This window comes from Sceloporus undulatus, chromosome 9 (genome assembly GCF_019175285.1).
Source record: "Sceloporus undulatus isolate JIND9_A2432 ecotype Alabama chromosome 9, SceUnd_v1.1, whole genome shotgun sequence".
NCBI lineage: Eukaryota > Metazoa > Chordata > Lepidosauria > Squamata > Phrynosomatidae > Sceloporus > Sceloporus undulatus.
In genome coordinates, this window is record NC_056530.1 from 1,122,156 (window position 1) to 1,140,980 (window position 18,825).

An 18,825-nucleotide genomic window follows, 5' to 3' on the forward strand; every position below is an offset into this window, starting at 1 on the left:
GCTCAAGGGGTTTCATTCCAGTCTCAGACTCAAACCTCAGTATCTCTAAGTAGCACTGTGAAAATTGGCTCTTAGGGCTGCTTGACACCCTGAGAGTTAATGCGAACTAGAAAAATACAATATTAGACAAAGTGAACAATATGTAAGACCAAGTACTCTGTACATGGCAAAGTTCTACCCCAGCTGGGTGCTAGGAGATTTTAAGTCTCCTCACTATTTGCTTCATCTAGGAAGGAAGAAGCGCATGGCTACTCTACAGACTTTATCGGTGTCATTTTCATCTGGTTTTTTCCTAATTTTTCTGTTTTTCCTCCCAGGCCTTTCCATCTCTAGTTCCATGGCTTCCTTGGTTGAGTCCATCCACCTGTAATGAGACTGTCCTCTTTTCCTACTGCATCTCACTTTACCAAACATTGGCCTGCTACAGACTGCCAAAATAAAGCTGCTTTGGGTCTCTTTCAAGGTATGCTATTTAAATGATGCATGGGTCCTAAGAGTCCCGAGGTCGCGCCAAAGCCACACTCCATTCCTAAGCATTGGAGGGCAGCTTTGGTGCAGCTTCTGGATTCTTAGGACCCATGCATCATTTAAATAGCATGCCTCCAAAGAGACCCGAAGCAGCTTTATTTTGGCAGTCTGTAACAGGCCATTATTGTCTTTTCTATGTCTCAAGTACAAAAGCCTCATTTTGGCCAGTCTGAAATCTAGGGAGAGTTCGGGCTTAATTTGCTCTTAGACCCACTTGTTATTTATTTTGGCAGTCCTTGATATCCATACCTATTACCCCTGGGGATCACAATGAAATGTGTTTTTGTTTCTTCTTTTGGGGGGTAGTAATTATTTTAATTATATTTATTTAGCTCTTCTTGTTGTAATCGGATTTGGAATTTTTATTATAAATTGAAAATACTGTAGTATAAAAATATTCTTCAATAAATTAATAATCCCAGCTGTTAGAAGGTAAACAGCTGGGTGGCTGCACTTTGCTGTTATGAGTACAAGGGTACACAAACAAGGCAGGTTTATGTGCCTAGCTGGATCAACTAGTTGAAAGCATCATCTATCACCACTTTAGGTAACTTTCAAAATATCTCAATTTATTAGTCTTAATTTTCTGCCTCATATCATATTCTAGATAAAGCACAAACTATTTCTTTACCTGAAGGTAAACATAGAAAAGAAAGCAATTTCACTCGCTTTGCCATTTGCCTCTGTAGCAGTGTTCAGTCTCAGTACTTCACTCTTTTCTGGAAATAGCTACTCTGTCGAGAGCAATGAGAAGCCACCCACAGTCTTCATCAATACTCTTAAATATCGCAAACCTCATTACAAATAGTTTTGTAGAACAAAGGAAGGCTACACAGAAAATTAATCTGAAAATGTGTCTTTAAAAATGAATCACTGGAATTGGCACAGTTCTAATGCCTAGCTGAAGTAAGGTGGATCTCTTCAAACAGATAATGCTCTACTGCAGTGCTACATAGTGGTCCATGGACCAGTTCCAGTCTGTGAATCATTGGCTGTGGGTCTGTAGAAAATTTCCAGTTGCATTTTGCAGAGAGGCAGGATATAAATAATTTTTTTATTATTTATTATTATTAAACCAATGGACACAAATATGGTACCAGTCCTTGGTATGTTTGTTTTTTAAAAAACCAGTCTCCCATATCAGAAAGCCTGGTCTATTAGATACTTATCTACATACTGTTCTAGTAGGGCAGACTCAATAAATAATTGTTTTCAGCAGTCAAACTTAACTCACCTGGCGATGGAGGTTGTATTTTGGGTTGCGATTTCTTTGAATCGGTTGCAAAGATGTCTGGGGGAGGATCTTCGCCTCGCTCAATCTTGCACTCAAAGGCATAGAGACACTGGATGTACTGCTTCTTCAGGGAACTAGCTGCACTGCTAGAGGTACCCACATTCAAATTGGTTGCTAACTCACGCCATTTCTTGTTTTTGTTAACCTGCACAAAGCCAAAAGGGCCAATTTTTTTAATCCAAGTCACACATCCCTTTCGAAAGAAAAATTACAGAAAAAGGAACAGGCATTCCGATAAGGTTTCAGGAAAGCAAGAAAGCTCCACTGTAAATCAGCACAGTGTCTTCTAATAATAGATTAAAAAGAACCAGTATGCAATGTAGCTGCTGCTCTCAGAGGATAAGCAAATTCAAAACAATTCCAATTTCAAGACAAGCCACATCACCAATAGTAAAACCTAGGTGAGTTTGTAGTAAATAATACATACAGATGTCTTCCTGAGTTGTATGAAGGGATGCCAGAGGACCAGGATATTAATTAAGAACATTACAAAAAGAAGCAAATGTTTATTATTAAAGATAGTTGAAGATAGTTTAGAAACTACTTTCAACTATCTTTAAACATTTTGCTTATGAGTACTGGTAATTTAGGAGTTAGGTGTCTTTATGTGTATCAGACCTGGGTTGTGAAGCTATATGCATTTTGAACATCACCTTAAAAGGGGTTCCAGAAAGGCGTTACTACCAAATACAAGCATATTTCTTAAATGTGATCTAACTGTTCCCCCACTACTGTTCACTCACTTGAGTTAGCCCTCCAATCTCCTTCACGGAGACATAGAGACGGTACAGGTCTAGGGGTTTCCGGCCCACAGCGGGAAGATTGGTCATGCCCATTGCTTTCTCTTCAGTGAAGGCCAAATAGCGATCTACCCACATCTTTCTTTCTGGTTCACCACCAAGCTCATATAGTTTAGTAATCTTCTCATTTGTAGTAGTGGAGGAATTAGATTTCTAGGGGAAAAAGAGGAAGAAGCAGACTAGAGAATCAAACAGCAATTTAAAGCACAAGAAAGGCAATATATTTTGAGATTGTTACATAAGGCATAAAAAGGGGAAGAAATAAAATAGCTTTCCCCATCCTGATAAAGGTTTATACATATGAGCAAAGTGTTGAAACACACTCTACATCACTTCAAGACTACTGTGGAAATCTAAATAGCATTTATAATCATTACAAATTGGATCCATTCCTGAGAGGACACAGTATTCTACATTTTCTTTAACAGCTAGGCTCAATTATTGGAATGCACTGTATGTGGTGCTGCCTCTGAAAACTCTTTAGAAACTTCCATTAGCACAAAACATAAGGACCAGGTTAACAAGCATGAGTTGTTAAATCTAAGGAATCAATTGATACTTATGAATTTGTTTCAAGACACATTTTAAAATGCTTGTTTTGCTTATAACTGATTGGCCTTAAAATTGAATTGCGATTGTTGTTATTAATCTTTTTACAGGCACCTGTTTGAGAGTGAGATTTGGATTAAATGGAGCCATGACAAATACAATTGATACATACAAAGGAGTAAGACATGGGTGCTTATTAGCTCCCTTGTTATTTAATTTGTATATTAATGATCTGCCATCTGAAATGAAAGATTCTACAGTCCATATGCCAACAGTCCTACATACTCCTTGTAACACTTTGCTTTATGCTGATGACATGATTTTGTTATCATATTCTCAAGTAGGTATGCGGAGATTGTTAAAAAGACTTAGTGGTTATTGTCAGAACAATTTTCTGACTATTAACAAATCTAAGGCCTGTTACAGACAGCCAAAATAAAGCTGCTTCGAGTCACAGTGGAGGTATGGTGTTTCAATGATGCATGCGTCTTAAAGCCATAAGTCGCACCAAAGCCACGCTCCAGCCCTAAGGACTGGAGTGTGGCTTTGGTGTGGCTTCTGGACTCTTAGGACGCATCCATCATAACACCATACCTCCACTGTGACTCGAAGCAGCTTTATTTTGGCTGTCTGTAACAGGCCTAAGTCAAACAAATGGGGTTTGGTAACGAACGCAGAGACATAGATGGCAACTAGAGGGTGAGGCAATAGATCATAAGGAGCATCCTTATCAGGTGTAACATCTCAGAAAATGGATCCTGGTCATGCCACCATCAAAGAGTTCACTTAGAGCAAAGGCCGTTTGAATCTCATACTTAAACTAAAAGCTCACAAATACCCTGGCTCTCTAACCACAATAATTAATGTTATAAAGGTAAAGTTACACCTATGTTTTTATACGCAGCAGAAGTCTGGGGTCTAAATCCCACTTCAGTAGTTGAACAGCTCAGTCTCAACATCTGAGATGTAATGGCTGTAGACAAGAGACATCCACATCTGCTGTTAGAGCAGAACTAGAAATATATTCATTTATTCGCAAGCCAAAATCAAAGTGTTTAATTATGGTGAAAATCAATGTAATGGGGCCAGATAGACTACCAAAATTATGTCTCTCAGAACAGTCTCAATCCCATCTTGAGTCTTCTGGTATGTAAATAACAAACTTTATTGTGAGCTGTGGTCTCCCTGTAACCGCACAGTCAATGAGAAAGCAAAAAAGTGTGACAGAGAATCCAGGATATCGAGGCCCAAAAAGATATAGCCACCCTTAGTAAGGTAGGCAATTAAAATGGCTGAGCCAATTTAAACGCACTTTTCAAAGACCTAACTATCAAAAATACAAATGCCAAAAACGCTGAGGGAGGCATTTACTCGAGCTAGATTTGATCAGCTTGACACAATGGTAAGATATGGTAGATTTAATGGTATTCCTTACGATGAGTGAACTTGTATTTGTGGAGACCGAGAGATTGAAGACTTAGCTCATATTCTATTCAAGTGTGATTTGTACCAACAGGAAAGAGACCAGTATCTTGGTACCTATATCAAACGATCAATGTTCTGGGATACCCATGTTAGAACTCCATACTTCATGAGTGGTCAAGATTCAAAAATATCTATTACCACAGCTCGGTTTCTATATAAAGTAATATAGTTGAGAGCTAGATACGTGGGGACAATTGGGGTAAACTGTAGAGGTGATGAGGAATTTTGATGTGTAACTGATGTTCAATCTTTCTGTTTTATGTACTATCATTTTAAAGCTGTATTCCCCCCCCCCCGCCATTTTACCCATTTTTGTACTTTGAATCCTTTATATAGATTTTTATAATGAAATTTTATAATTTTGTTTCATTTATGACTTTTGTACTTAAATTGTATGGCATTCAGATGGTATCTGTATGGTATTTTATTCATACTTTAGATTTATTATACTTAGCTTTTTAAATTTCTATAGACCCTCTGTAGAATTTTATAGCGTGTTTTATCTGCTTTGTGATATGGCCTAAGGGCTAATCAATAAACAATATGCTTATAAGGCCATGCACAGTCTGTAGCTAGGGTATCGGAAGGAAAGCTTCCTCCCATATGAATCTGCCCAGTTTCATCACTGGAGTCTCTTGGTTTTTCCATTCTTCAGAAGACAAGCAGGTGGCCCCAGGAGCTTTGCTGTCAGGGTGTGCTGTCAAAGATATGTGCCTGCCATCTTACGTTACACTTTATACCGCAGGTGACATATGCCCCGTGGATAAACTGTGGATACAGCAGGCAAGGAGAGAACAAGAGGCAGCACAGAAATATTTTCAATAAATAGAAGGGTTTATGTGTATGTATATGGTGCATACTAAATAAATCAGTAACCTCTGTGTCAGATATTACATTCAAGTACTGCAAATAAAGTAGATTACTGATATGTCATGTTTAGTGTACCGCAACACTAAGTGTAACTATTTATTTGCAAGTTCTGCTGGCTACAGTTTGCATGCAATAAGTGAGCCCCCAGGTCAACAAGATAAGCTTTAGTAGGTGATACTTTCTGTACAGATGTTGAAAGACAAAATGGAGAATGTTAAAGAAACAACATTTCAGAGGATGCAGGAAAGCTGAAGAATTGTTTAATCTTTGTAGAAGGAAACTGAATACTCACTAGTGACTTTTCTTTCATAAGCCACAGAGACGAGTATACCAAGAAGTAAAGTCTCTCATTAAATTGGGCAAAGTTCAATTTAAATTTCCGTTGATACAACTTTCAGCATAACTAAGATGCTATGGTCTATGATGTCTAAGAGCAATCTTCAGTATCAAACCTACATTTTCTGAGGTGAGCTTACTGCACTGGAAGCTGACATATAATAAAATATAAACAGTAAAGAGACAAGCACCACATGCTCTAAGATGCCATAATTCAGGAGAGGTAGAAAATATCAAAACAACAAAATAAAATGATGTACAGAGGATAGTTTTGCAAGCAATCCTCTCAACATGTTTTGCCAGTGACACTCAGAGGAAAGGAACAGACTCCTAACTGAGCAAGTTTGTATTTTAATACAGAAGTAAAAGTGTGAGCACCATTCTCAAATAACTGTGCTTTACACTGCTTTCTGTTTAACAAAGTATACTGTTCAGTAGTATCTGAAGGGCCACATTATTCCCACCCTTATTCAAGGCAATAGTACATTTACCTAGACTTTACAATCAAATTCAAAATTCAAATTCAAATTGTATGATGCATGTTATAAGTTTTTTATTGTACAATTGTAACATGGTTTTATTTGTGAGCCGTCCCAAGTCCCTTTCTGGGACAAAGGTGGCACAGAAATGAAAAGAAATAGAAAAATTAATTTATAATCAGGATCTCTCCATCCTCTGGCACTCTGAATTGCAGTCTGGGTGGAAGGCTTATGGGTGCTAGGTAAGTGAAGTCTAAGGAGAGTTTTTAGTTTGAAAAGATGACGCTTATTTGCAACTGAGTTGAAAACTGATCTGAGCTAGCCTAGCCAATATCAATGAAGCTTTCTTGCTTAGCTTGGCCAGTATCTTGCTCTGAGGAAATGTGAAGGGCAAAGGAACAACATCTTTGAAATGGTACTCTCACATAGAAACAGGGGAGCTCCTTATTTAAGACAGAAAGAGCATGACTACATTTCTTCTATTTGTACATTTAGAGAAAGCAGGCAGCTGAAATAAGTCTACATTATTGCCACTAAACATGCACACTAGTAACAAAGTTTGGGGGGGGGAGATCAATTCTGCTAGGTTTTTACACCTGAAACTGTCTGATCGCTCCCATATTTGACACAGGCCCAAAACACGTGGGTCAAATGACACGGATTCTGGCCACGTTCGGGGTGTAGTGTTCAGGTGGCACACATCCTGAATGCGACGCCGAACCCGCATTATCTGAAAAGAACCAGGCCAAGAAGGAGCGGAAAGAATCTGCACCTTCATGCAGCCCTGTTCAGGACCGTGGCAGTGGCCCAGATTGGGATCAGGTGTGTGTGGTTGCTGAATGGCACCAATGTCACCTTGCACCCATCTCTTTGGCCTACCTGTTTCGGGACATAATTGATTATTGCACTCAAATGCATCTTCCAATGTCTTTTATCAATATTCTTGGCAAGGCAAGCCAATTATCCATGCAAGAGAATTAAAATAATTCTAGCTGTTAACCTTACATGTATTGCTGTTGCGTGCCTTCAAATCACTTCCAATGTATGGTGAACCTAAGATGAACCTATCATAGGGTTTTCCTGATATGATTTCTTCAGAGGGGTTTGCCTTTGGCTCTCTCTGAGTCTAGGAAAGTCTGACTTACCCAAGGTCATCAAGTAGGTTTCCATGGTTGAGCAGGGATTCAAAACCTGGTATCTAGAGTTATAGTCCAATGCTCAAATCATTGCACCATGTTCTGTCTTTACATATAGGTTGCTCTTAAGCAACCCTGAAGAAATGAAAATTATTAAGATCCAGATATCTGCCAAAGCTGATGTGAAAAAGCCAAAATCTGCATGCTCTCTATTCGCTTTTAAGCCAATTCCCTCCTCAAGCCTTAACCACAATTAAATATTCATTGCAATTCAGATTAACCATGGTTCTCAGTTAACTAGGTTTTGAAACCATGTCTTTAACTGCCCTGTGTACAATGCTGCCTACACTATAATACAACAACATCATAATTTGAAGCAAAATCAGCCATAGCTAACAAGGTTGGCACTGAGAAACTTGATGAAAATGTCAGTATTTTTAAAAAAGAAAAGAGAAAAGAACACTGTTCACAAAGCTCTAAAAATTCTAGTTTTTCACTCTTTAAATAAAACTCCATTACAGAAATTTTTCCATCCATAGCTGAAATATTAGGCACTCGTGTTATTACTGCATATTCTACTACTGCAAACTCTTATGGGAGATAACTTTGCTGTGTCCTACAACTGGGAAGACAGTTTTGTTCACTTCTAAACACAAATATGGTGTAAGTTGGCACATGGTTGGATTCTCTACACACATGAAATAGAGACTAGATGGCTAAGATGCTTCATGGCTTTACAGACCTCAAAATTTCCACAGAATATCTCTGCTGGTACAACAGAAACCAATTTCAAAGTGGAAATGAACATCTTTGGAGTCAAAAGTTGTATGTATTCATATAGCTCCACATGTCCCAAGGTCATGATTTACTGGAAGTGAACCCCAAGCAAGAGGTACAACAAACAGTAAGCAATAAGGGAGAATGTTAAGCAAGCACAGTACTGATTTGTTTCAAAGAATCCTCTCCTTATTTTTAGACATTGTCTCAACTTCATGAACAAGGACCTCATATGGTAATCATACAAATTTGACAGTGCTATGTTACCAGAAGCTTTACCAAGAGATGTTTTTTCAACAGCCAGTAACAGGGTGCGGGGAGTAAGAAACAAAGAAGTCTTGCTCTTTCAACATAATCTAATTATATTAGCCTGAACCCTACTAATAGTCCCAATAAGAGTAGACCCACTCAATGGGATTTACATAACTGTGGAGTCACCATTCAACAACTATCTCAATGGGTTTACTTTGGACTACCAATAAGATTCAAGTCTTAAGTATCAATAAAAGTTTAGACTGTTTAGAAATCAAGGATTATGTTTCTCTAAAATTTGGTACAAATGTTTTCATATTTTTACCTTTGACTTGGACTCAGCTTTTGGTGTTCCATCTGCCTTATTGTTCATCTTTGCTGCAGGTGTTAGTTTAACATCCCCAAGTCCCATCATCTCAGGACTTGCAGCCATCCCTAGAGGATCAAGCAATCAATATTAGAAGACTTTTCACTGTGTCATCTCAAAACCCAAGGTATCTGAGTGAGTACTGGGAACAGTATACCTTACCTGCAGAGTTGTTTGCCATATTCCCACCCATTTGATATGGTGGGCCCTGGGGATTGAGCATGCCAGCCATGCTATTAATTCCTTGGCCATAGGGAGGTCCAGTTCCCATCATTCCTCCTTGATTAATATGGGGGTAACCAGATGGCCTAAAAACAACATGCCTTTATTAGTAATACCTGACCATGTGCATATGTTACCAACATGATTATGTAACAATAGCATCTGTGTACACTGCTGAAGCATATTTAGCAACTTCAATCGAGGGTGTTTTTTTAAATTCAATTTCATACAGAAACCAATAAACTAACAAGAAAACCTTTCTCAATAATCCCCACTCGTTACTGTCTGATCGGCAAGTTTAAAAAGAGGTTGAGATCTTGACTACTGTGGCAACCACAGTTCTCTCCTTCATGGTTTAAGATCAGAAATCTCAAGTGGTCTACTGGCACAGTCCTCTCTCCCCGAGCCTTTCAATACTGTTTAATATTTCACTGAATATGTTGTATGTACAACAAAAAGACAGAAGTAAAAGCAATGCAGTATGTTTACTGGCTCTTCTGGGCTAGTTTATGTTTAAATGTATGGCCTTTCTTCCAGCACAGGAATCAAGGTGGCAGATACATGCTGGGAGGGGGGAGATCCTAACAGAACTGGAGATAATAAATAGGTAATCCTACATGTATTCTGCCTCCCACAAATACAGACGCCAATTCAGAAAAGGGATTGGGCAGGTGCAAGAAATCATTAGGAGATCATGAAATGTCTAACCTCATCATAACACAGTATTACTCAGATGGATCAAGATACAGAAGGCTAAAACACCGCTTCACCCTCCATTTGCCTTGGTTCAACTATCTGATGCCACTGTCTGAATTAAGAGACTCTTCACTCCACTTTGTTTGGTTGACAGGAAGCTGCCACTCACACCTACCCCAAAATCCGGTATATTTTTGCACACTTGGGATCTTAAAGATGATTACAATGTGCCTGCCTTTATTCTTTTACATGCCTAAGATGTGAATGAGCTCTACTCACTCCACTAACTGCATTTTCTCTGCTTGTGAGAGCTAACTAACAGTTTTATCTTCGATTTGGGAAGATCTTTGGTGGCACACATCAAAACTACACATTTGCATGCACAAGGCTCACCTGTTCTGGATTGAGTTGACAGCAGCAGCATGCATAGCAGCAGCAGCAGCTTCTTGTGCTTTCCTGCCACCTGGTGGAGGACACATTCCAGTTCCTACTTGGGGAGGCATGTTTGCCATGTTGGGTCCATAGGGCCTATTCCCCATGGCAGGGTGTGTCAAACCTCTCCCTGGGGGAAGCCCAGGATAGGGTGGTACACCAGTCTGACCATGGATTTGACTCCCTGCTCCCATGGGGTTCATGGTTCCTCCCATTCCTGGGTTGGGGTAATTTGCATTGGGCATAGGATTGTAGTTTGGCTGCCTTGGATATCCACCTAAAAAGAAAATGGCACAATGATCAGCAACACTGAATAATATTCTGGCCATTCATTTCTTTTACAAATTCAACCTGTGAATTTTAAAAAAAGTACTGTATATAAAGGAGAATTTTGACTCTCCCAAGCACTAAGAATCAGAATGTTGATTTATTTCACATAAGCAATATTGTGGTATCAATCTGAAAGAAGTATGCAAATTGCAAATCATCTTTCAACAGAGATCTCATGTGTGAGTTAATCAGAATCACCGACAAAGACTAAACATAAAGATCTAACAATAAATATATTTGGCCAGTCCCTGAACTAACAAACTAGCCTGGTTACATGTTTTGATGTATAATTAAATGTAGAGGAGAGCTCAGAGAGAAAGACAGAACACAACTCCCCTTGGCTCCCAAAACCTATAGCTAAACTATGCTATATACTATACTATACTATACTATACTATACTATACTATACTATACTATCTATATAGCATTATAAGGACAAAACACAAAAAACCCTCAGGAAGACCCTAGCCCCACTTCCATCTCTTCCACCATGGCCTCAAGGTGGAGTTCAAAAGCTTTTGCTTCCATCTTAGATCAGACACAGCTTCATGTCTACATTTGATACAGTAGACTCTGTCTGTGAGAACATATGCTAGGAATGTCTTCTTCCTGATTAGTCTCAAAGGCACTACTAGAGTCCTTTCCTTCTCATGATAAAACAGATTAAGGCAGCTACCTCTTTGAACAGCTTATAGTTTTACCCAAACTTTCAACCTCTGGTAATTATTGAACAGTATTCTTAAGTTCCTGACTGAACTTGGTCAATGGGAAAGAATTCTGGGAACTGCAGTCCACCAATGTCTGGACAACTGAATGATTCCCACCTGTTAACACCTAGCAGAGTGTAAGACATGCTTGTGCTTCTACGTTTTACAAGTAACCAAATTAATGCCCTCACCTTGAGGACCATACTGAGCCCCCTGAGGTCCGTAACTGCCCATGGAATTTTGTTGGTAAGGTCCCATTCCAGCATGCATCTGTCCTCCAGAAGACTGGCGGGGAGATAAGGCAGACCCAGGCTGAGGAGAATTATACTGAGGCATCTGTGGATTCCTCTGTATATAACCTAATGAAATAATAAATGTAAAGAGATTTTGTTATACTATTAGGTTATGCAGAACACACCCACAAGCGTACAAGCAATGGAAAATGTAAATTCTAATCTAAACAAATGACATTCTTTCTGAAGCTTTCGTATCAGTAGCTTTAAAAATTCAGTTGCAATTCCAAGTTCCCTTATAACAAACTCTATTTTTAGGAGAACTATGGCATGCCACAGCAGCGTTCTGTAGCTGTCACCATAAGATCTCTGTGATGATTGTTAAGTTACCTGAGTCATGATGAGCTTACTGAGACAGACACACAAAGTACTAGATTCTTCCCAAGAGTTTCCCCCCTCTTTGCCCTACTTCAGAGAGAATCTAGAAATCTTGCCTGCTTCTAGATTTTTAAAGAACTGGTTGAAATTCAGAGTGCACCATAAAGGTACCCTCAGGAGTCTTTCAATCATTTTGTGCAAACAAAATATTTAATTCAAGATCTTATTCAAAAGATAAGCAAGAGCTAACTGAACCAAGCATTTATGCCCACACTGTCATCTTGCCACTGACTGCTAAGAGGTAATGTTCAATCACAGCACTTTATGGTTTTTACATGTAAACAGTCTTACTGATGGTAACTGAACACTCACCTCTATCTGGGGCTATGGTTGACTGATTCATGGAGGTATGCAAGATGCTGTCTGACTGGCCACTTGGTGGTCGAGGTGGCATCTGGTTGCCTGTGCCACAAACAACATTTTAAATACATTTCCAAATAATTAAGATCCTATGAAAACTTCATGATAGGGTCACCTAAGGGTCACCATAAGTCAGAAACAATTTGAAGGCATACAACAACATCTCACACTAACACCTAAACCGTACAGGAAGAGAAATACACACACATACAGACACACAAATTTATAGCCTGCTTCACTCTTAAAATTAAAAGTACTTATACTGTAACCCCCCCCCCATTTTTTTTCACTTATCCATACATCATTAAGAGTCTCATTTGCAAACAGTGAAGCAAAAGTGAGTGATGAAGCTAATCAAAAAGTTCAGAAAGTGGATAAGAACAAAACAACAAACAAGCTTCTTTTATATACCGCTTCATGCCGCCTAAGCAGTGTCTAAGCAGTTTACAATTGTAAGCTAATTTGCCCCCAACAATCTGGGTACTCATTTTAGCGACCTCCTCGGAAGGATGCAAGCCTGAGTCAAGCTTGAGCCCTTTTGCTGGTCTTGAACTCGCAACCTTGTGGTTTTGAGCAAGTGGCTGCAGTACAGGCACTGTGCAGTACAGGCACTGCGCCACCAGGGCTCCTGAAGCAATCTGAACCCATATATCTTGTTGTCATTTATTGTTAGCTTTATTTATTACATTTAGATCCTCCCTTTTCTCTAAGAAGTGTCCTCCCACTTTGTTTTTTATTCTTACAGAAACCCACGAGACAGGTCTGGTCTCAGAAATACTGACTGGCCAAAGACTGCCAATCAATCTTTGTGGCTAGGTACAGATTCGAGTTTAGATCTTTTCCCTTCTAGTGTGATACTCTAACCAGGGAGTGAGGAAAGTGCAGCACATGGAATACATGGAATTTCCTCCATATTTGAGAGTCAGCTGCCCACAAACTTTGGGCAAAATGCCTCCTTCCAATTGTTTGGGGGCAATTTTTGCCACATTTCCCCACACCATTCGTTTAAGTGCTAGAGAGACCTTTTTTAAAAATAGGAAGTGAAATTTAAGTTGGCTTCCTGTTTTAGAATAGGCTTCTTCTGGGCAAAAACGGGGGGGGGGGGATGGCAGGAGGCAGTCCTCTAAGGCCTTCAATGGTTCAATATGCCCCTGACCATTTTCTACACCTACTCTAATCAATTCATCATATTGGCTTCGTTTATCCAGTGGTCTTCACTAGTTCCCTGAAATAAGTGGCCATTCTTAATAAAGGTGTGGCATGGAATGAAAATGTACATTTTTAGACTACATTGTCCAGAATCCAGCCAGCCAGACTGCCACTGGGCATGCTAGCCTGGGGGGGTGGTGGTTCTGGGAGTGGTATTTCAAAAATATAACTCTTTCCAAGCTTTGTGTCATACACACAAAATGTTTTACCTGGTACTGCAGCAGGAGAGAGTGGGCCAGAGCGTGACTGAGCAACACTTGCAGGAGATCCCACTGGTGATGGGGAAGGTCCTCTAATACCTGGCAAGTGAGGAGAGGTATGCGGAGAGAAAGGAGACTGAGCTGGATTACTCTGCTCTCCTTGGCTGCTGGAAATCCCTGATGTGCTTACGCCAGGACTCAGTGCTCCTTCTGTACCCATAGGTAGGTCATCTATTGAACCAGAGAGATCCTATGGAGAGACAAAGACACACAGTCAAGTATGTCACTACAAGAAGAGAAAGAGAGACTGGGATTGCTACCACACACCAAACAACTACTATGAACTTTATAGGGTTTTCCTTCTAGATAAGAGACTTACTTTACTCTAAATTAGGAAGGATACAACATAGCTCCAGGGGAAAGTCACCATTAGATTTTGCCCTGTCCACCCTTTGAAGAATTGCAGAGAGTGAAATGCTTCATAAATAGCCAAAGAATTGAAAAATATACAGTACTGATATTTCCCCCTAGTTGTTAAACTTTGTTAAGAGCAAATAAAAATGAAATAAAACCTTGAAATAAGCAACTTCTTCAATTGCCTCAGTGACTTAAACAAGACCAAGCAGATCTGGAAACAGTCTGAAAAAATGTTATGTCTCTGATCAGCCCTAACTCATCCTTATGATTAAGAGCTGATAGCTGCTTAAGATTTGCAATCACTTTTCTTTAGCAAGATACTCTACACCAAACAAAACAACATATTTTTGGCCATATCTTTGCATAATAGGTTGAAGATCTGGGGATGTAGAGAAAAACCCACAGTACACTATGCTCCATCTAACTATGATCTGGTGACATCCTTAAAAGAGAATACCAACTGACTCCAAACAAACTAGCACTAAGGTTTTGATCCTTTATACATTGGTTCAAATTACATGTTGTACTGTTTTATTTCTATACTATCACTCTAAAACATGTACGTCCAGGGCTGGCTCTAGGTATTTGACCACCCTAGGCGAGACATATTTTGGCCCCCTGTCGCTCCTCATAATTATTTTCACCCTTTGATTTCCGCTGTTTCGTTTGTTAAAGCTAAACATGACATAAAACTTAGGTAGTATACTCATAGTACTGAGAATTAGTCAAAAGCCAAAAAATTATACATAAAAGCCACAAAGCCACCTCTAAATTTTGCCACCCTAGGCAGCTGCCTAGTTCGCCTATATGGATGAGCCGGCCCTGTGTACGTCTAGTTCGCCTATATGGATGAGCCGGCCCTGTGTACGTCCTATAAAAAACCAGTTCCTACTAACTTTCTATCTTCTACTACTAATTTCCACCAGAAATCTCCAAGCGCTTTTAATAAGATTTTACTTGTATTCCCCTCCACTACACAGCAACACAACTGGTCTGCTGTGTGAAGAACATTCTTCCAATTTCCTCTTCACTCTGAATGAACCATTCTCTAAATTGCAAATATGCCAAACTCATTTGTTTTTCTGCTTCACATAAATCTCCCCCTTGGAACTGGTTAATCAGAATGATGCAAACTAGTTTGTATGATCAGCTGTGGACCTACATAACTGATAATATTAATTTTATTTATTCTTGTTATCTTTTCTGTTCAGGACCATTGTTATTATTACTGCAAGGATTCCATGAGGCACCTTGAATCCTGAACCACCTTTTAAAATAATCACTACTACTCTGGGAGATACAGTTAACGGACCTCACAAAGGAAGAGTCAATATGTTTAAAAAGGCATATTCACAACATGCTTTATAGGCTAGAGAAAGCTCTTCATATTATACAAGTCTATTTATAATTTGGTGAAAAGCCAAATGAACACATAAATCTTAGAAACAGGATGTAATGTCAGTGAACATCTAAGAGAACTTGAAGTTACATGGCAAGCATGAGCTGCAAGCACAGGGATGTGATGAACTTCTGAAACCCATTCCAAGGGGAAGAGGACAAAAAATGTAAGACCCTCTTCCACCTGAAATTTCACAAAGACCAATCCTGTTCTTCCTTAAGTGGACTAAGTTTTAAACAGGGTTCTTGTCCCTTATCTGTCCCCTATCTCCTTTCAATCCAAGCTGAAAGAAGAGAGAAAAACAGGTTCTTGCCTGTTCCCTTCACCAGAAGACCCCCCCCCAAAGGTGGATACTGGAAGGAAAAGCAAGCTTGTAGTGGGAAGGACAGGGTTGCTAAAGAGATCCACACTGAATGCTCAAAAAAATACAACAGTAGTCCATCTGATTTTTAGGATGAGCAAGTGAGTGGTTTGTTTATCTGGACTCCAGAGACCATGTGCTTTGAAAGTATGAAGGGTAGCAGTGGTGTCCCTAATTCCAAAACCACCAAAGCATCTTTCCAGAACAGGAATAGTACTAAGAACGTGGGACTTATAGCAAAACGCTTGCAATGAAAAATCGGATTGTGTGCAAAATTATGATCTTTCGACTGATGAGCACATTTATGGTGAAAAACTATGTGTTCAGTCTAGACTAAGGCAGCATTTAGCAAAGGTCTAAGAACTCTTATTCACTAGCACTCAAAATATCAGGCCAAACTCAGCCAGTCTGCACACTGTATAGTATTGGAGGGATGCAGCAGCAGCAAATACCTCCTGTGACATTCACCAAGATCTCTGTCTGATTTTTATCCTGGGCGCCTCAAAACCTAGGAACTAAGCTTATAGCAACCCAGCTTCACTTTCTTTCCCTAGCACACCTCTGGGTTCCAGGCAGACCCAGTAATATTCTTAAAACTATAGATGGCCGCAAGTCATATGCTTGGTTTTACAGCACAGTGCATTCAACTTCTTCCCTTTCTGAAGTGTTCTGTGACTGCATCCACTGCAGCAGCCATTTTGTGAACAGGCACCCCTCAAAGCAGCCATTTTGTGATGGCACCCATGACACTGCCTCAAAATACCAGATGTGCCTACTAATCCAGCAAAGGCATCACTGCATTGTTTTTTCATGGCACTAGTCTAGTGGCAATTTTGTACTATCCAGGGAATTACGTAGGTCTTTTTGGCTGTTAAACTAAAATAAACTACTTGGTTTCATCTCTATCCAGAGCTCCTGAGTTTCATGCGGGACTTCATTTTAAAAGGACAGATCAAAATCTGCCAAGGCTTGACTGCACATTCGGTCATGAATTTGTTAGGATGCAAGTTTGTGCAGTATGATGAGAAAAGAACAATGAGACTAATCATATATTCTTTGCATGTACAAGTGAGTAACTAACCCCTATAAAAGGTTGCTTAGCCAAGCACCCAATCTTCTCTGGATAGATTTTTGTCTCATTCTTAAGGTTATAAGATCTGGGCCTACTATCCATAAGTGGTCTCTGTGTATATGGGGTAACCTTTAAATCAGTGGTATTCAGCTGTGTTCCTCCACATGTTTTTGGACTACAGCTCCTAATTTCTTCTGGTGCTTATGGGAGCTGTAGCCCAACACTCTTGGAGGACTACTGCTGCCTGACTTGAATGAACTAACCATATGGATGGGGACTGACAGTATGCATTTATGCTAAAGAATGAGACCCTCCACCCAATCCCAGTGGTGAGGACCTACATAATAGATCCACACCTAAGTGGCTGGGTAACCTTTTGTACTGAAACGGCCCATTTTATTAAGAGGGACTGGATACATAATTCTGTAAATATTGCCTAAGTGAATCTAAGCAAGAAAATGTACTGTGTCAATGTACTGTATACTGGGAGCAAATGGATGGGATGGCGATTCCATTTGCTCCCAGTATACAGCAGTTTCATACCACCTCTGAAAATACATAGATTTGTTCCTCCCAATTCATGGGAGATCAGTTCCAGAAACCCCCCCCCCAGGTGCGAATTGGAAAGATCATGGATGATGATGATGATGATGATGATGATGATGATGATGATGATGATGATAAATGTATTTATATTTCCTGTCTCTACCTGTGGATCGAGGTGAGATTACAACCTAATAAAATACATACAGATACAATCAATAAAATACCACAACAATAATAACATCAGATTGAAAACTATCATAATACGACAGTTGTTAACAATAAGATTGTACAATAAACATAGTTAAGGAGTGGAGATAAGTGGATGGATGTCCTATACAGGATCAGATGGATAGGGTTGCTGGAGAAATCCTGAATACTACAGCATCCGTGTTGAACAGTATTTCTCTTCTTCTTTGAATACATCCAGTAAGGCAAAAGAAAACAGGAGGTGCAAATCAAGAGCAGTAACTCTGCCAGCATGAAGGAAACGTCTTGGTCTGGATAATTTCCTCACGTGTTTCCAATGTGTGTGTGTTTTTATGCATTTTATTGCTCATCTGCCATGCAGATCAAAAATGTTGGAGGGATTCCAAGTATTTCACAGAAAAATCTCACACTCCAAGCTGGCTGCAACCCCAAAGCCTTCGTTTCTTCACTTGAAATACTGCCCAGTGTTATTTTGGGATGTGACCTGATAGCGGAAGCCCACAGGGACTCCGAAACTATAACTGTTCCAGCTGCGATTGGTTGCCCAATTCAACCTTATGCCAGCAGGAGTTTTGTTCGTGCTGCTGGTGAATAGAGAATCAGCTGCCAACACCACCTTGTCACACCAAAACAAAACCATGCCTGCAATCAAACAGCCTCCCCCCAAAAGGGAGGGATTAGTAAGGCTGCCTACAAGATGCAACAAACATTCCCAATAAAGCCAAATGCTAAACAGCTGAAAAGTCTTAGAATATATTGTTAGGTGCACTCACTCTCCATGCTCCCCCACTCAATCTTTAAATGGAACTATTATGAACTGTACCAACTCCATTATTATTATTATTATTATTATTATTATTATTATTATTATTATTAGGTATCAGATTTTCTTAAATTGTTAGATTAATTAAAATTCTACTATTTGGGCTGTTTTTGGCTCCCTGCTGCAAAGAGGGGAAAATGATCACAATACATTCAGTTCAACTTATAGTTCTAACAGAACCACAATATACTCAAATATATCTGGATATGCAAGAATGGAACGGTGCCCACCGTATCTTGTAATGATGCAGACATCACTCTATTTTAATGGTATGCTTTGAGATCCAGCAACCTATATTA

At 39.6% G+C, this 18,825-nt stretch overlaps 1 protein-coding gene across 4 annotated transcripts in view; it reads right to left on the reverse strand.

Moving 5' to 3' along the window:
• Positions 1-18,825, reverse strand: part of ARID1A (AT-rich interaction domain 1A) — a 124,122-nt gene that overhangs the window by 13,805 nt on the left and 91,492 nt on the right. For all 4 annotated transcript variants that reach the window (XM_042439305.1, XM_042439304.1, XM_042439303.1 and 1 more), the window contains 8 exons: positions 13,711-13,951; positions 12,245-12,334; positions 11,453-11,620; positions 10,185-10,500; positions 9,036-9,181; positions 8,832-8,941; positions 2,566-2,775; positions 1,763-1,967 (listed from right to left, as the gene is read on the reverse strand). In XM_042439305.1, the coding sequence (XP_042295239.1) occupies positions 1,763-1,967; positions 2,566-2,775; positions 8,832-8,941; positions 9,036-9,181; positions 10,185-10,500; positions 11,453-11,620; positions 12,245-12,334; positions 13,711-13,951 (1,486 nt within the window). The remainder of the gene's footprint in view (positions 1-1,762; positions 1,968-2,565; positions 2,776-8,831; positions 8,942-9,035; positions 9,182-10,184; positions 10,501-11,452; positions 11,621-12,244; positions 12,335-13,710; positions 13,952-18,825) is intronic.